Source organism: Diceros bicornis, chromosome 9, assembly GCF_020826845.1.
Source record: "Diceros bicornis minor isolate mBicDic1 chromosome 9, mDicBic1.mat.cur, whole genome shotgun sequence".
Lineage (NCBI taxonomy): Eukaryota > Metazoa > Chordata > Mammalia > Perissodactyla > Rhinocerotidae > Diceros > Diceros bicornis.
This window is the reverse complement of record NC_080748.1, coordinates 74,976,743-74,998,455: the sequence shown is the minus strand read 5'-3', so window position 1 is coordinate 74,998,455 and position 21,713 is coordinate 74,976,743. Positions and strand designations below refer to the sequence as shown.

The window sequence follows — 21,713 nt, the reverse complement described above, 5'->3', positions numbered from 1 at the left end:
TGAGGCACTGTCTGCAAGGGCTATATCCCCATGCCACTCAGCTCTTTCCTCGTGCTTCCTGGGCACGGGGCGTGGAGGAAGTCCCTAATCCCTTCCCCTTTTCATTAGCATTCTCTGCAGCTTCCCCATTGAGCACAGCTGACTAAATGCAAGCAGTAAGGTGTGTTTTCACTATCAGTATTATTATTACCTCAATTTTCATTATTATGTTTTTCATACGCCATTTTCTAGATGCTGTTGATTTGACAGTTTTTCATAGTCTTTAAGTCTGTTCGTTTTAGTCATAAGATAATTTTAGAAAACCACAGTTATTTATAAAAAAAGATAAATTCAAAACCCAAGCTCTTTTCCTTCCATCAAGTTGATTGATTTTGAGTATCCAAGTTCTGCTAGTACTGACATGCCTAATTAAATAAAATCTTTGTTAAGTGACAAGTTCTCTTATTTGAGTGCTTTTTTTAGTGCTGGATAAAAAGGAAATTCAGCATCTTATCAGTGTTTATAACATAACAAACTATTCACAAGTGTGTCATTCTTGGTGTTATTCTGTTCTGAGGATAACATCACATTTCAGCGTGAGAAATATATTTAGATGCCTGCAAGTTTGGTGTTCATTACGTGTTCTTCTAAACGTTCCCCAGTTCATTAACTGTTGTGGTTTAATGCTCAGGTTTGAGCTTGCTTCTCAATCCAAGCTTAGATAAGTTTCTCTTTTTCCTACAGTTTTTCATACTATATGCTAGTGCACGTTGTTAATGAAAGTGCAAAAATTAAAATGTAGAGGCCGAGAGGAAGAGCATCGATCAGGAGTCAGGAGACCTGGGATCCAGGCCCAGCTTTGCCAGCAGCTCCTAGTGGGACCCCAGGACAGTCTCTTAACTCCCATGCTCCCGGGTTTCCCTGTCTGTAAGACGAGAGAGCTAGACCAGATAACCTCAGGTTCTGATGTTTGTACAATGGTAGTTCTAATATTACTGCGCCTCCTGCTCCTTTTAAATAAGCATGCTTCTAAACAACTGCTGAGACCATTGTTCCTGCACACACCGATGAACAATCTGGAGAAGAACATGTATTACTGAAGGAGAATGTTGTTATACTTTGATTATCATTGTCTCCTATGCTTTAATGTTCTGGCTTAAAGGAAGAAGAGCATGTCTATTACAAGGTGATGGGAGGTCATTTTCCTCTGCTGGAGGATGGTGCAGGACCTAGTTTTATGTCTCTCAGTCTCCTTGCTCCTGCACCAGTTTGCTGGCTTCCTTAGGGCCCTTCTCAATGTGGCCTTTCTGCCACTCTGGCCTCATCTTTCACCACAGGCTGTAGTCCAGGGGTGGCTTTGGGAAATGTGGGCACCACAGGTGAGCTAATCATTGGTACTCCCTCAAACAGGTGCTATTTAAATATTTGTTTACTATCTTAGAGGAGAGACTGAGGGCTGCCTGAGGCACAGGTGGAGTGGGGCCCATTGTTCAGAGCTGCTGTTCTCTGACTGCAGTGTTGCTCACCCATTCAGAGAAACCATGGCCCTGTGGTTAACCATCCATTGTTTCTCAGACATGTCTGTCTGGGAGTAATGCTGCCCATTTCAGGTAGCTTATTCATGTATTCTTTGTAGCCGCATAGAGTATCCTTTCAGAAAGGAGTTCTCATAAATGTAGTTTTCTCCATCACATTGGGTTTTCAGTGATGCTGTAGCACCCTGGAGGCTGGTGCCCCAAGCCCTTGGCCTGGTGCCACTCCTCAGCCTTTATGCAGCTCTGCCCCAGCTATTCCGAACTCCTTCCCACTTCCCTAATTCACCGTGCTCAGAGGAGGATTTATCCTGAAGCTAATGAAGCTTCAGTTTCAGTTTCCCTTCCAAGGCCCTGGGAGGGACTCCAGCAACTTTATGTTCATTATTTTGTATTATTTAAACCCCTTCCCCTTCCCATTATACAAATTTCAATTCCCCCAAAATCTAGTTCCATCCATGAACACGTTCCCTGGTGTCTATCCATTTTCTCGGCAATGAATCCCCAATCCACCCTGAATGCTGGCTGACTATTCATCTCTTAGACTCAGCTCTAACAACATCCTTTAAGAAGCATGCATGTTGTTGGATTCCTTCACTCATCTGCACATATGTATTGAATGCCTGTGCTATGCCAGGTGCTGTTCTAGGTGCTGCAGGTAGCAGAGAATAAAATAGAGAAATCTTTATCCTCGTGGAGCTTGTAATGCAGCTGGGGGGAAGTCAGGTTCATTCTAGTGGGTCAGATGCCACTTCTGGGTTCCCATTGCTGTCAGTCATTCTGTTCTAATTGTTCACACATCTGTCTCCCATCCAGATTGTGAGCTTTCTGGGGGCAAGGACTGTGTCCTTTTTATCTTGGTGTCCCAGAACCTGGCAGAGTGCACGGGGACAGGCTCAGTAAAACTCTGGAAAGAAGGAACACATAACTGCTAATGACGTTTGCACACGAAAAAGAGAGGCAGCCGCTGATTTCCTGTGCCCACCCCAGTTGTGGGAAAATGAGGATTCTTCCTTCAAAGTTGACAACTTTAAGAAGTTGCTGGTGGGAGTATGCAGTGAGTGAGAGTTGTGTGCAGGATGGTAGTGCAGGAAGGCTCGTGGGGCCATACTGATTAACATCTGGCTTCACAAGCCCCTTCCTTATCACAAGCTGCATTGTCCCCCTCCCCAGCAGCAGTGCTAGCTAGCGTCCTGTTGGCAATATTAAGAAGCACACCGTGTTAGAAAGAGACTAAGTTTCATGAAGGATTTTTATCTCAGTCAATCAAGTAGCTTTTGTAACCATGCAGATAAACTAAAGAAGTCCTAAATTCTTTATAAGCAGAAACGATGAATTTCTCATTTCTTAAAATAGAATGCTCCAAGAGTTGCCATTTCCTTAGTTTGCTATTTCAAGAAGTGGCATTCAGTTTTTCAGCTTGTGTGAACATTTAATTACCAGAGACGCAAAAGCAAGAAATGACTAGAAAGTACACGGGAAGCTATCATGTCAGAAGGAAGAGCAGTGGGATCGGTAAGCCTTTTTACTTAGCTCTTCCCATGGTTTTTGAGGCTTCATACATGTTTGGCAAAAATTGAACTCATTTGTGGGCTGATGCTTTCCAGTTCTGCTGGATTCCAGAGGAATCTCATTTTCCTGGCGCTGAGAAGATTCCATGGCTTCTGGTTGCTTGTGGATCTGGAATTTCAATTTGCATGGATATTGAGCAGCCAGAACCAAAGCAGCAAATGCTGTGGGAGGGAGTGAGTTCAGAGAGCCTCAAAGAGAAGCCAGTGGGGAGGGCATGTGGATCATGCTCTTTGGCACCCGTAAGGGCCACATGATCACTGGAGGTTTGCCGTGCTGCCTGCTGTTTTGACTAGTAGACGGGAACTGGTGGGGCCTCGGTATCAGTGGCTAACCTGTGCCCATGTTATCCCTTGAGACAGAGCTCCTTCTTTCCACCATTCTGATCATGTGCCCTGGCCTCAGGCCATTCCTCTAGGTCTTTTCCATGGAAAACAGGGTTTTGATTCTTTGTTAGAAAACTCTCTGTGAGCCCCCGGCCTCCCAGACTCCCTAGTTGAGTCTGCCTCCATTTTCTCCCCTGGGTAAGGGCCACATAACCCTCTGTGAGCAGCATCCCTCCCTCGGGGTTTACCGCCTGCCTCCTCCTGCTGCTCTCATGGAGCTGCCCTAATGGGGGTGGTCTACAGTGCTGTATGTCCACCCTGACTCCCCAGCTGTTGATCTTCTGAGTCTTTCCTGACACAGACTTCATCCGTACTCAGTTTAGTTCATAATGTAAGCTTCTATTTGTGTTTATTTTGGGCTCAGTCCCTGAATTCCAGTGTCATCTCTCTTTATTATACAGTTTCCTCTATGTGTGGTCTTTTGTTTTTCCTTCTTTGTGAAAGTCCCTGCCATTGTTGTTGTTTTTATTTCATATGTTCCTGGAGGGTGGAGCAAAGTTTTTGTAAACAGATTGGTAAAATTAAATGTACATGGAGCACTCACTCAAAAAAACTCTAAGATTATTGTCATGCAAGCAACACATTTAATAGTAATAGTAATAATAACTACATTTATTATGTGCTTACTGTTTGCTAGGCTCTGCAAAGCATGTTACATGAATTAACTCTGTGGAGCCCAATAATAGCCCCACATAACTGCACAGCTCGGCATTCTTAACCACTGTACTATACTGCCTTCCCTTGGATCAGTATCCATGTGGTATATATGGCCTTATCAGGGCAGATCCAGGTTTTGTGAGAGATGAAGTTTATAGAATTTTGGGGGCCTTGATTAAGAAAAATCATTCAAAATTATAAATACAGAATGAGACATGGAAGTGAATATTTATTTAGAATTTTAAAAGAAATCACAACAAATTACAAATTTTAAAGAGCTAACAAACCATAAACATCAGAAATCCAGGAAAACAGCGTATTTTTATCAGTGAACCTCTTGACACACCTCAATAATACTTTCTTCCCTACATTTTTGGGCTTCATACTCTTATCACCTCTTCATATGATTATGATTTTGTGTTATCATTCTGTATTGCAAGAGTAGATCATTTAGTCTTTCCCTTAGCATGATTAGTCAAAATTTGTATTTTATTAATGATAGCTTAGAAAAGTTGCTTCTAGCTTCACAACGTTTGGTAACATCACATAAATTTTTAGAATTGGATAAACCTCTATTCAGTTTCTTTCATGTTTTTTTTTAAATTATTTATTTATTTATTTTTCCCCCAAAGCCCCAGTAGATAGTTGTATGTCATAGCTGCACATCCTTCTAGTTGCTGTATGTGGGATGCGGCCTCAGCACGGCTGGAGAAGCGGCGCGTGGGTGCGCGCCCGGGATCCGAACCCGGGCTGCCAGCAGCGGAGCGCGCGCACTTAACCGCTAAGCCACGGGGCCAGCCCAGTTTCTTTCATGTTTGAGCTGCATGATTTTGAGGCATTCTCAGTTTGTGCAATGACTAATCTCAAATACCTGCAAGCAGTTCTGGGGCCAGGCACCTTGGGACGTGTCTGTATTGCGATATGGCCCCTCACGCTGCACCTACATGTCACAAGTTTTGACGCTGGGTGGACTGACACAGTGGGCGTGTTCCTGCAAATCTTCCTAAGTCAAGGTACTGAGCAACAATCAAACTATACACGAATGTGTATGGGGCCCCTCCTGAGGCCTGCAGAGGGGTCCATGCAAGTGAGGGGCGTTAAGCTTTATTAACCTCACAGTCAATACATCTCTGGGTCCCGGGCCATGTGCTGAGGGAGCACAGAGATAACGAGACCCAGCCCTGCCCCATGGCACTACTAGTCGAGGAGGTGAGCTATTCAGGGGTCATTTCAGTCCAGGACAGAAAGAACTGCACCCTAGGACTGCTACTGACAGGGGTACAGCAGTGAGAGAAAGGAGAGGCTACCTTTTAATGGGTTGAAGGAGGTGACGCCTCAGTTATGTGGCCAAGTACTATAGGCCCTGGGGCTAAAGCAACTCGACTTGAACTTTTTTGGCATGTTTGTCTATGAGATTTGTTTTTTAGAGGAAGGATTCTTCTGCTAAGATGAAACATTTGTAGCTGCTGCCTGCTGTAGCCATAGGGTTGTGACAAGTGTAGAGGTGTGAGGGAGGTGACAGGAGCAGGCTCACGTCAGAAACGGTGAAGCGCATTGCTTGTGTCATGGGCCCTAGGTTAGAGACGTGACTGGAACCCTCACATCTGCCTAGCTAAGGAGGGCTGTGTTGTCAAGTTAAGGAGTTTAAAGCTTTGCGCACCTGAAGAATTCTCCTTCTTCCTTCTGCGCTCGTGAAGCATCACCTCCTTGGTGAGGTGAGGAAACTCCACAGCCCATGGACGGCAATTGGCTCGACCTCCTCCCTTACCTCTGCGTTTAACTTCCGCCAGCGCCTCTCACGATAATGAGTGAAACGTTTGCGAGCCTGCCTCTCCTACTAGTCCAGGGTGTCTTCAGTCAGTTCCATGGCTATTCTCCAGGGAATGACAAGTCTCCTCCCAAAACTGTGTATAAAATTTGGAAAGTGATGTGTATGTACATTTCTGGCGGGGGGAGGTCGGCCCAGGTTCTCAAAGGGGTCTGTAATCCCAAGGAGGTCAAGAAGCTCAGCACTGGGCTTGTTCCTTGTTCATCCCTGAATTTACAAATTCTAACACAGTTTCTGGGGCATCATTATAGACTAAGTCTTCTTCAGAATCCCCTGGAGAGCTTGTTCAAGCACAGATAGTTGGTCCCTACCCCTGGAATTTCTGATTCAGGTTTGGGGTGGGGCCTCAGAATTTACATTTGTTACAACTTCCCAGGTGATGCTGATGCTGCTATTCCTGGGACCCCACTTTGAGAACCACTGTTGTAGACTGTTGTGGATTAAAAGTACCACAGTCCTCTTTCTTCCTGATTTCATAATAACCTGAGAAATGAATATTCACAGATAAGGACTTTTAACCTCTAAATGGGAGAGAAAGCTGAAGGACTTGTGTATAGATGGAGTTACATTTTTCACACCCTATAAAAGCAGTATAATCTCGCACTGTGTAAATTCTGAATGTCGCAGACTCAGGAGCTGGCTGAGCCCCATCGTGCTTAGGGAAACACAGCGTCCTTGAATATTTAAAATTCAAACTGATGAATTCTCGGGGTTTCAAAACATAGTGGTTCTGATGGCCTAGGAGCAAATCAACCTATGCCATTGGTTGATTTGGGTAATTCTAGGCCCAGAGTCTTTCTTTTGAAGATAGAAAATCAAGAACTTAGCTCTTGGAGCCGTGAAACCAGGAGAAAGATTGAATTTGTGTGTTGAGATGGCTTTAAAACCAAGGCCGTGTGCCAGATCTGTGCTAAGCCTCTTTCTTCTAAACCAGGAGTGGGGGACTGGCAGTCTGGTAATTAGCCTAATTTCATTTTGCAGTTAGTGTGATGTTCCTGTCAGCAGTCAGTTCCCTACTCTAGTGGGCTGCCCCCCAGTCCCATGAGCACCTGGAAAAACTCAGTGGAGCTGAAGAACAGTGAACAGCTGTAACCAGTGAATCATCAGCTTAAAGAAGAGTGGCAAGTAGGTGGTTATACTCTCCACTCACAGTTGAGTAGGTGCAGAGGTATGACTTCCCACGGGCCCACCTCAGGGATCCCAAGCCCCTCTCTTCTGTGATTTCTTTCTGTATCTTCCTTTTCTATCTTTATCTTCCTACTTATGTTTCCTCCACGTCTGCATCTTCTGCCTTCCCCACCCCAGGGGTCTGTCTCTTTTGTCCCTTCCTGTCCCCTCTCCTTTTTGTCCCTTTACCTGTCTTCCCTCACCAATCTCCATTCTCAGCCTTTCTCCTCTGATAGTTTCTTTCTTTCCTCCCTGTAAAGGCCACATAAAGAGGGGAGCATTGTGCCAGTTATTTGAGTTTGCAGCAAGAGCTTTTTGCCTTGTTAACTTAGGTAGCAGGCAAGTTGCTCTCAGTTGACCCCTTTCCTTGGAGTCAGTGGTTCTATCTGGACAGTGTTCCCTGCAGCTGCTGAAGACCTCTGCCCAGTCAGGTCTCTAGGAGTTTAATTTCATTAAACGAACTAAGGATTTGTACAAGTTTCAAATCTTCACAATCCTTGAGACCAAAAAAGACGGGTCATTATTCAATGAGCTTTCCTTATTGTTGAAATCCATCCTGTGGGCTTTCCTGGTTAACATGCGTCATCAGGCTTTAACAGAAACGTTGATTTGTAAACTCTCCACACATTTACAATGGTTGAGCATTGGTGAGCACAGACCATTAACAGGGCAGCCTGGAGAAGAAAGAGTTCTGTTGGACAGAAGACTGCGTTCTAATCCAATCTGCTGGTTCCTTGGCGGGACACTTCAGGCAATTAGCTCAACTTGTGATCCTCAGGTTCCAGACTCAGTAAAATGGAGTGATGTTTCCATGCCTACCTTATAGTGGTGTTAAATGGTGTTAAAAGATACATTGAGGCATATAAGACATTTTAAGAGTTTATTTGAGCAAAAAATTGATTCAAATAGGGCAGCACCAGACCGGATGTGGTTAGGAGTGCTCTGCCCACAGGAGCTGGGGAGAGACTTATAGTATAGAAAAAGTGGGGAAGTGAAGAAAGGAAATGATTGATTGGCTGCAGCTTAAAGCCTACTTGGCTGTTTGTGATTGGTTGTCCTTAGGTTTCAATTTCATAACCTTGAGGCATTTACAGGTTTAGATTTTGGTTTGCTTACATAGGCCGCCGTGGCATTAGAGCCACCTCAGTCTAATGGCCTCTTTGTTTAATTAATTTAACAGTGGATTAAGTGTGATCACCTATGTGAAAACACCTTGAAAATTAACAGTGGCACACAAAAGCAAGGTAATCCTAATATCTACAACATTACATTCTGTGATTAAATACTTCCAGGATACCTTCAGGCAAAAATGATAATTCATCTAATTAACAAAAGCATTATTTCATGTCTAAATAGGCAAAACTGACCTATTAATTTTTTTTATAGTTTTCATTGATTAAGCCTTTTAGACAATCCAAGTTTAGTCAAATAAGTGAGAAATAATCATTTAAATACATTTAAGAAGTTGTAAACGTACTGTCTGTATCAGTCCAGAGACAGGAAACACATCAGTTAATTGAACATAGAAAATTAATATAAAGAATTATTAGATTGGTAAAAAGAGGATTAACTATTAGGGGGTAAAGATAACTCTAAAGCATGTGTCAGCAAACTGTGGCCCTTGGACCAAATCTGGCTGTTGCCTGTTTTTGTAAATAAAGTTTTATTGTAACACCGCCATGTCCATTTACTTACTGTCTATGGCTGCTTTTGCCCTGCAATGGCAGAGTTTTCTAGTTGTGACAGAAACCATAACAACGGCAAAGCCTAAAGTATTTACTTTCTGGTTCTTTATAGAAGAAGTTTGCCAACTCCTGCTCTAAGAATGTAAGACTATTTAGAGAGCAGAGACCCAAGGAAAGAACAAACTGGGAAGAGCCCCTCACTTGTATTCAGGCCTGGGTGGAGGGAGTGTGGCTCTGGTCTGCTGGATGGAGGAGAAGTTTGTTGAGGTGCTGCAGGCTGGACCTGGAGGCCGGGGAACCACCCGCTGGGGTGCCTGTGCAACTTCTGAAGGGTGTGAAGCTCTGGGTCTCTCACAGAAAACCCCCACTGGCTGCTGTGCTGTAGGAGCAAGGCAAAAAACCCCAAAACATTGGAGCCTAAGAAAAACCCCTTTCTCAGCAGTGTCCTTTCGTTCATCCTCTTCTAACATGGGCTACCATTGTGGCAGTGTTTTCTGACAAGCCGACTGACTTTACCTTGTGGCCTGGATGGCCCTTGTGCAAAGGATTCAGCTGAGGGTTCCACCAACCCAGCCCGTGCCTGTGGAAGCAACCCAGGGTTGAAGTGAAGGACTAGGTCACCCTCTCTGGAGTCTCCTGGCTGGCTGGCAGTCATGTGCTGGATGCTACATAGAGCAGGGGAGAATGCAGTGTGTGTCCCATCCTGCAGTGTCTCTCCTTCTGACCTCTTGGTAATGGAAGTTCAGCTGTCAGAATACTAAACTCTGTCATTGTGGAAAGCTATGTGCATCTTTGGGGTTTATTAGGATTATAGTCATGGTTCCTAAGGAAAAAGTTACTAATCATGACATCCATTCATTTTGTCAATAAGCACTTATAGACTGATTACTATATACAGTGTAACAAACTAAAATAATGGAGCAAATCATTTAAGTTGAATTAAAATATTATGGAGAATATTTTTGTTATTTTTTGTGGCAATTCTTACTTTAAAAATACTTTGTATAAATCTTTTTTCCCCCTTTTTTGATTGTAAAAACTGTAACATTACAAATATCTTATAGAAAGAAATTATCTACACTTTCACTGATAGCTTTAATTTTTTTTGATATTGCATATTTTTTAGTCTCTGCCCATAAATATATATTTTACCTAATTATAATAATTGTACACTTGTTTGGGCACTTGTTTTTCTTAGCTCATCAAAACCTTTTGTAGAGTCTACTTAAATCAAGTAATTTAAGTTAAATATGAGCATTAAATGTATATAGGCAGAGCAAGCTGACTGCTTCAGGAAACAGCTCCAGAGTCTCAGTGACTTAACACAGTGCATGTTTTAGTTCTTCCCTTATTTCAGCCCCTGTTTTAAGCAGGCAGCATTCTGCGGGGTGATTCAGGATCCTGACTCATTCCATCTTGGGGCTCCACCCTCTCCTCAGGCCTCCTGAGTCAATGCTGCTGGCAGATGGGAGTAGGGAGAGAGAGGAGGCAAGAGAGACTGTCTCAGTCAGTTTGGGCAACTGGAATAGAATATAACAGAATGAGTGGCTTAAACAACTGATATTTGTTTCTCACAGTTCTGGAGGCTGGGAAGTCTAAGATAAAGGTGCTGGCAGATTGGGTGTGTTGTGAGGCTCACTTTCTGTTTAAAGAAGGCCGGCTTCTCACAGTGTCCTCACATAGCAGAAGGAGCAGGAAAGCTCTTGGGGGTCTCTCTTACAAGGGCGCTAATCCCATTCACGAGGGCTCCATTTTCATGACCTAATCACCTCCCAAAGGCCCCATCTCCTAATTCCATCACACTGGGAATTAGGTTTTAACATATGAATTTGGGGGAGACACAAACGTTCAGTCTATGGCAGAGGCTATATTGGGCCAGGCTTGGCAATGGCCACCTCCCTTCCACTCACATGCCATTGGCCGGAAGACCGTGACATGGCCACACCTAACCACGGGCAGGCTGGGAAATGCAGTCTAGCTGTATTTGGAAGGAAGCGAGACAGATTTTAGAAACATGGAGCAGCCTCAGTCACAGTACCCAATTTAAATGCTACATACCAGATTTTTTTTTTTTTTGGTGAGGAAGATCAGCCCTGAGCTAACATCTGCCAATCCTCCTCTTTTTTTGCTGAGGAAGACTGGCCCTGGGCTAACATCTGTGCCCATCTTCCTCCACTTTGTATGGGACGCCGCCACAGCATGGCCTGCCAAGCGGTGCGTCAGTGCACGCCTGGGATCCGAACCGGCAAACCGCGGGCCGCCGCAGCGGAGCACGCACACTTAACCGCTTGCGCCGCTGGGACGGCCCCACATACCAGATGTTTTTGATATATTAATTGTCATTTTAATATATATAGCATTTGTTGAGATTATGAATATCAGATGCTTTTTAATAATAGTTTCAAAAAATAATCATGCTCTGTGTTTGTGTGTGTGTGTGTGTGTGTGTATGCCTATTTTAGCACTTGACATACTGTGCTATAGTTAGTTGAATCTGTATCTTTATCCTCAACCTAGCCCAGTTAGTGCCTTCCTCGTGGGAAGTGATCAATCAACACCATGGCAATGACTGGCAATAGATAAAAGAGATTTTTACTGAGAAGGTGAACTTTGGAAATAGCTAGAAAAAGCATATTTTCACTTTTCTTTCCCTTCTTGCTCATTGCCTCTTTCTTCTGCTCAGCGCATGCCAGGGATGGCCATTCCTACTCCTTGAGGTTCACCCACAAGCCCTTGTTTAAGTAGTACTTTTTTCCCCCTGTGCTTGCCTGGTTTTGGTCCAGCTCACACTTTTCTATGTGTAGGTATTACTTATGTAAGTTGTAGATATTTCAGCATAGACAAGGGTATTTTAAGACTCAGAGATGAGTTCTGTAGATTCTTACATGAAATAGTGAGCCCTGTGGATGCTTTAAGCCCTGGGCCAAGAAAGGAGGGTCATGGCTGGAGGCACTGTGGGCATCCAGCCTTCACTGGCTGCACCCCTAAGCAGGGCAGCTCTGGCAGAGCCTAAGGTTTGGAAGGGGGCTGACCTAGCCATGGGTGACCCAAGACATGACTGGAAATTCCACCAGACTCCATAGCCTCCTTTGTGCTTAAATATCTGAACGAACACAACTATATGTAGACAGAGTACCATGAAAAGTCTTCTGTTCCTTTGAAAACAGCTTTTATCTTGTTTCTGATTCTTCCTGACAGCAAAACTAACACATTCTCGTTGAAAAGTTGGAAAAAACAATATAGGGTAAAATGTATCAAATTCTTTAATCTTAAGAAATTACATTTATCTATAACAATTTTAATTGCTGGGCCGGCCCCGTGGCTTAGCGGTTAAGTGCGCGCGCTCCGCTACTGGCGCCCCGGGTTCGGATCCTGGGCGCGCACCGACACACCGCTTCTCTGGCCATGCTGAGGCCACGTCCCACATACAGCAACTAGAAGGATGTGCAGCTATGCCATACAACTATCTACTGGGGCTTTGGGGGGAAAAATAAATAAATAAAATTATTAAAAAAAAAAAAAGAATTTTAATTGCTTATCTTTTCTACCTTCCAGGCAAAGCCAAAGCTAATTGAGCCACTTGACTATGAAAATGTCATCGTCCAGAAGAAGACACAGATCCTGAATGATTGTTTAAGGGAGATGCTGCTCTTCCCTTATGATGACTTTCAGGTAGATAACTTTTAGGTTTATATACATAGAACCACGTGGTTGATCTTTAAAAAAATTCTTTTCTGTCTATTGATTTATTATTTCTTTAGTTAATTTAGGATTTTTAAAAGAGGAAAAGAAGATGGTTTTTAAGAGAGAAAAGTTATATCATTATATTCTTCCAGGCATTCTTTCGTGAGTTGGTTTTTTTAAATGGTATTATTTTTGCGCATATATATGCAGAGATGAATGTGCAAATATATGCACAGATACGTATATATTACACATGTGTCACGTATTTTTTTTCAAGTGTGTGTGTGTTTTCTCTTGAATAGAAGCGCTATACTCTGGGATGATTTAATGGACGGAAGTGCCTCCTATGTCTTATGAGATCTGTTTGAAGAGGAATTTAGGGTTTTTGCTGAGTGCCTTAAGTCTTAAGGATGGGATTTGCTGGGGAGCAGTGGAGGATTTTGTCGTGCATCCCTTTGGGATGGCACTTTGGGAGACTGCAATGAGAGAGGCCCTGAACTGTGTGTGGGCTCACAGAGAAGGGTTTGGGGATAATCAGGAATGTCCTGACGTCTACCTCTCTGGGGCAGTGGCAGGTGCTGTTCCTTGAAGCTCAATAGCTGCCAGCAGAGGACTCGGCATAGTTTCTGCTGTGAGCTGCTCTCTAGATTGTTGCGTGAAGCCTTTATGACTATGGCCTGTGGCTGAATGACCCACAAGAGCTTTGAGGCTAGTGAGGAGCAGAATAACATTCTTCCTCCAAGAACCCCATACAGTGGTGTTAGATGCCTGCCAACCTAGTCACCTCGGTTTATATGGAGGTTCTGGTTACTTCCCTTGCTCTCCTGGGACTTAATCTTGGCGCTTCCTTCTCCTCTACCTCCATGCTTCTCTACCTGATGCTATTACCATCCAAGCCCTGTCTTCTGTGAACTGAGCTGCCTTATTTTTTTTTAAAGCTTCGTTGATTCTTTGTTGTTTAACTTGACAAGTACTACGTACTTGTTAAAAAAACGACGACAACAAGCACTGTTGAAATACTTGACATTAAAAGCCTCCTCCACCACCTTCTTTCTAATCCCATGCCACAGAACATAACCTACTATGTACAGTTCTTTGCGTACTGAATTGTGTTTTGAAACTTCCATGTTAATAACAATTGTTAAATTATATTCCTTGAAGTTTTTTCCCCCGCCAAATTTGAGTCTCTACTTTACAGCAAAGGTGAGAATTTTCACAAATGTTCACTTTTTCTAACTTGTTAGAGATTCATGTGGAGAAAATGATTATTCTTTGGTTCTTTTCTGAAAAATAAGGAATGCCACGGAAATTAAATTGACCGTTAGTATGCTGCTGCTGCCAAAGTATGTTCCACTGATAAACGTTTTCAGATCATGCCTAAAAATACAATGCTTTGAAAACTTCATTGTGTGAATAGACTACTCAGCTAAAGAACAAATAAAGGGAAGCATCAGAATGATGCCTTCACCTGTGATTTTGGCAACAAATTTATTAGCATGGGAAGTTAAATCACATGATTACAAATTATACTCTATGTTGACATATTTTTCCTGTAGTGTGCTCTGAGGAAGCTAGAGGTTATCTCAAGTTTCTCTGAGGATGAAGTATGTCTTTTTGGTTTTAATTAAAGTTATTTTGAGTTTTGCAACCTAGAATGCAAGGTTGTGTTTGCAGCCCTGAGATAAAATGCTTAAGAAACAAACAAACCAAAGAAACGAGATACAGTTAATTTAGTATCATCTTTTATCCCAGGGACAAGGAACCTGGATGTTTAAGCAATTGTAGAATCAGATGATTGAAACTTTGAGAAAAACAGCTTTGTCCTGTTCACCTGTAACTACTTCTCTGGGGATACCAGGCACAAATATTCTAGGAAAGGCAAAGAGACCACTGACATTTTGCTGGCCAAGATTGAATGAGCAAGTATTGTTTTCTGTTTTTGGGAAGTTTTCCCAAAGATTAAGGAGCTTAAATTTCAGCTTTGATCCCCATCACAGTAATTGTGATGGGCCCCATTCAAGTTTGGATGCTGTTATTTGTTTTCTTGGAGACTTCCATATTCTAATCAAGTAAGGCTATTTACAGTTTGCTTTTTTCCTAAATTGTCTTGGTGATTTTAATAACTTGCTAGTTAGCTGAAGGAGCAAAATGTTTTGGCAATGCCGCAGATTCCTTCTGTCTATCCATGTTTTTTAGGCAGAATAGGAGCGGAATTATCATTGTATTATTAGAGGCAGAGGGAACAAATTAGATGAGGGGAAAGTATTTTATTTCATATGGAAAAAAGATAGCAAATTGATTAGGAAATAGGTCAAATAGTGAGCAAAATGCATGCTGGGGGTTGATTTTCAGTACTACCTTTACTAATTAAAAATATTATTTAACTATTAAAATAATAGAGCTTTGTGTGAAGTTCTGTCAGATATATTGAGAATGATACTTTTCTAAAATGTAAGTGTGGAGAGTGAAGATACATCTTGAGTGGGACACGTGTTGACATCGATCAGCTCCTGAGGACGTCTAAGTGTTTTCTGAAAATGAATCTTCTGGAGAGAAGCTTTATTGTCGGATGTGCTTGCCTAAGGGTGGGAGAAGAGTGTTTAAAACAAAAAAGCTGAGAAACATGAAGTAAGTGTGGATTTTAAAAAACAAAAGGACAGTTCTCAGCCATCAGAATATTTATCAAGTAAAATTTTATCTGCCACAGCCAGGGACAGGAATGCCATGGCTAATACAGCCCTCGCTGGCTGACTGCACGTCTTTGTTCAGAATCGGACCCCGGTGCTTTGGGGTCTGTTCTCTTCGGTCTCTGCCTTGGCTTTGTGGTTCTCCTTGCCAGCAATATCGTCTCTTCTTTTTCGTCCTTCTATAACTTTCTTACACTTTCAAGGCCACTTCAAATCTCATACCTCTGAAGCTATTCAAGTCCATAGTGATTTTTTTTTCCCTATTCTCCTAATTCCTCTAATGCTTACTGTCTACACTGTGTCCTTCAATACCTAAGTACACTGTCTTGGGCTTTTCACTAATGGCTTCTTACGCTTTTTATGTTCAAGTGTCACCACCTGTGCTGTGGCCCTGAGGAAGGCTCAGGCAGGTGTTTGTGCCTCTCTGCCCTCACATCCTACCCATGCACCTCCACATAATCTCTGCATGCTGTGTTCTAGGGTTGGGTACTTCTGGCTTCATTTAAAATTAGTGAAATTATTGTGAATATTAGGTAGTTTTCTTTGATTCAGGAAGTAAATATGAATACCACTGAGCACATGTGGAAGTGCCAGTGACTAGATTGTAAAACTTTATGACGGATCAGTGATTTGATTTGGTGAAAATTAGATAATTTCTGAAATAAAAAAATAGAGGCGAAATAGAGTCTTGAAAGGAGCACACTTTCTGGTGGCTAATGAACCTTATCCTTAAAGTTTCGTGGCCTCCTCAAGTTTATCTGGCGTTAAGTCTGAGAACTTATTTTTCCATGGGTAAACTGTAGGTAAACTTTACTAGGTAATTAGACAGAGGTGCTAACCTTTATGATTAAAATGTTTTAGACCAAGAAATGTAAGTTAAGTTGTAGTTTAAGAAATGGCAAATCTATGCATAACAGAAAGTAATGCCCACGACTCCTCCCTTTTCTGTCAGTGACAGAATTTGATGTGGGTCTGGCCATTGATTTTCAGTCGCGATTCTCCTTCAAATGGAAGTCCTTTCTCAGATGATGCTGGTGCTGGTGACATTCTTAACTGTTGCCATCGATCTGCTGAATCCACAGCTGGATTGTAAGCTTCTTGTATCCTGGCTTGTTACACAGCTTACTAATGTTTGTGCAGTTATGTAAAGTGATAGAAAATGGAAAAAGTAGTAAATAATAAGAGATGTTGGAAGGCAATTTATGGATACCATTTATATTTTACAAAAATTAGACTTTGGTTTTTGACATAAACTAACAAGGAATAGAGTTTGTATGGAAGGAATAAAAGGAGCATGTTGCATTCCACTTCTGGGGATGTACCCAAAAGAATTGAAAGCAGAGACTCAGAGATACTTGTACGCTCATGTTCATAGCAGCATTATTCACAATAGCCAAGAGGTGGAAACCACCCAAGTGTCCACTGATGGATGAATGGATAAACAAATTGTAGTATTATACATACAATGGAATATTATTCAGCCTTAAAAGGGAAGGAAAATCTGACACATACCACAACATGGATGGACCTTGGGGACATTATGCTAAGTGAAATAAGCTAGTCACCGAAGGACAAATGTTGTGTTATTCCAATTATATGAGGTACCTAGAGCAGTCAAATTCATAGAGACAGAACGTAGAATGGTGGTTGCCAGGGGCTGGGGGAGGGGGAAAAAGGAGTTGTTTAATGAGTACAGAGTTTCATTTTTGCAAGATGCAAAGAGTTCTGTGGATGGACGTAACATTGAGAATGTTCTTAATGCCACTGAACTGTACACTTAAAAATGGTTAATGTGGTAAATTTTGTGTATATTTTACCACAACTTAAAAAAAGGAGCATGTTACAGATTTCTGCGCTATATGGATGTGAAATTGTCATCATCCTTAATGGTAAATTTTGTGTATATTTTGCCACAACTTAAAAAAAGGAGCATGTTGTTACAGATTTCTGTGCTATACGGATGTGAAATGGTCATCACCCTTAAAGTTGTGCATGAAGTCAGGCGAGGAGTGATTTCTCAGGGGCTCTTCCTACTGACATTTCACAGTGTGTTATCAATATCAAATCTCTCAGCAGGAGAATTTAAAAGAAAAGGTGAGAGTACAGAGCAATGATTATTAATAATTGGCAATCCTAGCAATTTTCACTTTTGGAAATGTTTAGATACAGGATAATCCTAGAGTGTTCTCAGTATTGTATAGAAAAATGTGGTTAATCCATTTCCCTTTAAATAACATCCTGATTTTTATTTTTCCTCCGTTTCTTTTCCTCTTCTACTTACATGAGACTGATAATGATCTACAAACCACTGACCTGAAAAGGAAGCCAGGCCCCGCTACTTACAAAGGACCTGGAAGTCCCTGATCTCATTTCCCATCTGTCCTTTTGAAAGGAAAAAAACTTTTTCACAGTGTTTTGTCCTCGCTTTTTGTTATATGCTGCCCCAAAAATCTTCTCAATACTTTGTTTTGGGCTTTTTATTGAAAAACATTCTTTTGATAAATTCCTTGAAATTTTTGTCAGACGGAATTCAGTGGCCAACAAGGTAATTTTCCATGAATATTGTGGTTTCTGGGATATTAGTTCATGTCTAGGATTGAATATACCTGGAAAATCTGGATAAATAATATTTCTGAATTGACATTGGCCAGACCTTCAGGAGATGAGAATTTTAATTCTAGTTCAAGTAATGACTATTACAAAAAACAGTGACAGATCATTGTTTTATTATCAAATATGACTTAAAAAGAAAACCTTATTTTTTGGATAGCACTGATCAACTGAGTTGAAGAGTCTATTTATTCAGCTGCTAATTTATAGTTATAGTACTTGTGCAAAGGGCTCAGCCTTGTTAGATAGAGTTAAATATAATACAGGGTTCCTGCTTTCAAATTGCTCAAGACTTAGGAGAGGAGATAATTACTATTAATAATAAAGAGAATGTGACGAGTCTCATGACAAATTGAGTCCCATGGGAGTTTATTCTAGGAATATTGAGTTTAGATATTGGAACATCCAGGTACTGAGAGTCCTTTAAGTGGTTGGAAATGCAAAAGTCCAGCCTAAGAGAGAGTTAAAGAGGGAGGTCTGGGCTGAAGAGCATGAAAGTGCCTCCACGGGGACTGAGTCTTGGAGAGCGCCTTTACTCAGGAAAAAGGCAGGGAGGAAGCAGAGACAGAAAGCACAGAAAAGAACCAGGAAACTGCAGGGTCCTGGTAGGCAGCGAGTGGAGTTTGAAGAAGGCAGTGGAAAGAGCAGACAGTCATGCGCTCCTGCTGATGACCTGGGGAGAAAGGTCTTTGGAGTTGATAACTAGGACCTCATTGCCAAAGAAAGTTTCCAGCCAGGGCTGAGGAAGTGAGTGGGTGGGGCACAGAGATCAGCATTACTTAAATGGTAGAAGAGAGAAGGAATCCTCATGACTCAGGGCAATAACAAGAGGTTTGATCAGGATTGGGGAAACGTGAGAGGGAAGTCCAGGAATGAGGAAGAGATTGAAGATACAAGATATTATGGAGATGTGTTTTGAAGCAAGGCTCTTTAGGGGTCTCTGGGGATGGAATTAAGGGTCTTTGGGGGAAGAGTTCAGGAAGGAGAGAGAGTTCTGTCTCTGAATAGCAAGGAGAGGATTGGGTATGGAGAAATTTAGATTGTGGATTGGGTTGAGGGAGCTAATGTCAGGTTGGCCCAGGTGAGATGCAGCTTGGGGATGAGTAAGGAGGATTTGGAAAGCAGACGATGGGGAATAGGCTGGGGTGGGGGTAAAAGTAAGAGTCATCTGTTGGTACCCCCACTGCTATAACCATGGCCACAGCCTTTATCCTTCCTTGCTTTGGTTAATGCAAGAGCCCGCTATCGAGTCTTCTGATCCTATCCTTGGTCTCTCCAGTCCATCCTAACAGAGTAGCCAGAGTGATCGTTTAAAGAGTAGGTCAGATTTCTCAGAATGTATCCAGTCCTTAAGCAACGCAGGACTGTATTGTAACCTTTCTTTCTTACTAGAAATGCAACAGGAAAGGAAGGTGATTTAGAAGATTTGCTTATTATTATTACCTTGACTGTTACCTTTGCTCCTTAATTTGTTTAAAATCTTCTTGTGCAGCTCACCGAATTTAAAGACGTATCAGCCTTAGAACTGTGCCAGTTCAGTGTTATTTTGGTAAAGGTGAAAATTACTTCTGAAAAACAGCTTCTATACCAGATCCTGATCAGCAACCACAGAAATATATCAGGGAACCATAATTAACTTTGATTTGTGCCATCCTTTCTGAATGAAGGTGGCAGCCTTGTAGGGTAGGAGGACGATCTGGCTGTGACCCTTGCTGTTCTTCAGTGAGGTTCAGCTGATGTGGCACCCTAGGTGAGTCTTCCTCACCGACCATGGGTGTCCCTCTGGATCCCCATGCTCTGTTACAAGCAGAGGAGGCCCATTCATCAGTGTAGTGTATATGCCATGCTCCATGATTGATTTGTGTTCCATGTTATATTGGGGAGCTGGGGCATTCATGCAGAATACAGTATGATGGTGCCCCAGGAGTGAGTTACCCCCGAGGTAACTCGGGGAACTGGGGTGCCTTCTACAAAAACCATTAGAGTAAAAGCTTGTCAGATTGACTTGTATGTTTACAAAGCACTTTAGCATTTTCTTCGTTTTTCCTAAAGACAGCCCGGTGAGAGAAGGAGCTTTTTTTTTTCACTGTAGCAGACACTGTATGACATGATTTTTCTTAGAATACCACACAGTTCTTAGGAAAACTTACGATCAAGTAGGGAGTTGAGATTAACTACATAAATAACTAGATGAAATAGAACACACACACATATAAAATATTACCTGCATAAATGAATCTAAGCTTTGAGTCTTTTATCATGTAGAATAAAAGATATTGGATGAAGCTAGTAGTCTATCACTGTATGCATGTATTCCCCATGTGAGGTCACATTCCTTCCCTCCCTTCCTCCCTTCCTTGCTTGCTTCCTTCCTTCCATCTTCTTTGCTTTTTAAAAATACTGTTTAGCTCACATCTTAAATAAGAGAGAGATAGTATAAGCAGGTGGAGATTTATTTATACTATATCTCTAGCATGCACTGAATATCACTTTATTGTAATTATTTATAACTATAAGATTATTTATTATTTTCTCCCCAAATAGAAAATGTAATCTCTATGAGAGTAGCAAACCATAGTTGTTGGTTTTATATTACAAACCATAGTTTTTTGAAAATTTTTCTTTGCATTTGCCAAAGTTCCTACGACAGTATTTTATACATGGTAAGCACTTAATATGTATTGAATACATGGATGGATTTGGGATCTCGGCACCAGCTGCCTTTGATGTTGGAAGAACATATCCAAAGGTGGCAGATCAGGGGAGTAGAAGAGAAGCAGACACGATATATTTGCATGCAAAAACAAAAGTCCTTAAAGAAAAAAAAAAATTGAGATTTTGGCCTCAGAATTATCAGATGCCATTTAACATATTACTAGGCACAAAATCTTTATGGTTCCTACAATCTAAAAGGGTCCTGCAGTGTCCATACCTCTGCCTTTTTCTACCAGGGTTGCCTGGCAGAGCCTGGATACTGCCACGTGTGTCCTGCATGGGGTGTGCAGCAGCACCCCGAGTGTGCATGCGAGTGTGTGCTGAGATCCAGAGAGGATAAATTAAGGAAGTTCAGTGAAGTCCTCTGATGTCAGAAGTCCTCGAATCTGCTTAGCATTTTATCTACAAAGCATAATCTCTGCTCCACTGTGTTTAAGATAAGACTTTGAATGGCATCCTAGGAACTGAAGTGCTGCTCTTACAAGACCGGTGTGGTGGTGGTGCTGGTAAAGGCACAGAGGGATTTGAGTGGAATTATCCTCGGTGCTTAAGTTAAACCTTGGACATGAATGATGAAGGGCACATGAAGGAGTATGCCTTCCTGAAAGGAAAGTTCATCAGTATATTGGAATATGTAAATAATGGACGTTTTAACATGAGGCATATTCATCATGCTAGGTGTTCACACGAAGGTATGGTGTTTTTGACAGCTAAAATTGCATTCTAAAGAAAGACATACAGAGCCATACACAGACAACTAGAAAACAAAAGAAACTACATTTACTTACACCTTTCTCAAGGTTATGTTACTGAATGGAATACAGATGAATCAGAGGAATGGCAGGTGCTCCAGACTCTAGGGGTAGTGGCAAGACCCAAGATTTAGTCATATGACCCTAGGTTTTAGCCCCAGGTCTCTCTGTTACTAATCTGGGTATTTGGGTAAGCAATAAACCTTCCTAAAACTCACATTTCTTAATCTGTAATTCAGAGACAACAATTGCTCTAAAATTTGGATTCTCATAGATGTATGGGAATCCAAAGAGACACCACCATTCAGAAAAGCTTTTTGCACACCCTGGCTGATGTCCTTCAGTTGGCAGAGAGGGAGCTGAGGGACTAGGAAGCTGATTGCAGCCTCCTTCTTCCCCTCTATGTAACATAGGTTTATTTTTGAGGGATGACAGTTTTTAGTTGCCAAGTCGTGTGGTGTG

The 21,713-nt window shown here is 42.0% G+C and overlaps 1 protein-coding gene across 6 annotated transcripts in view; it reads left to right on the top strand.

The window, feature by feature from the left end:
- DOCK9 (dedicator of cytokinesis 9) overlaps window positions 1-21,713 on the top strand; it is a 282,353-nt gene that overhangs the window by 116,438 nt on the left and 144,202 nt on the right. For 5 of the 6 annotated variants that reach the window (XM_058548414.1, XM_058548411.1, XM_058548416.1 and 2 more), the window contains exon 2: window positions 12,359-12,475. In XM_058548414.1, coding sequence (XP_058404397.1) covers window positions 12,359-12,475 — 117 coding nt within the window. Of the gene's footprint in view, window positions 1-6,932; window positions 7,077-12,358; window positions 12,476-21,713 lie in introns of those variants that run through there. The other variant, XM_058548417.1, reaches the window with a different exon arrangement.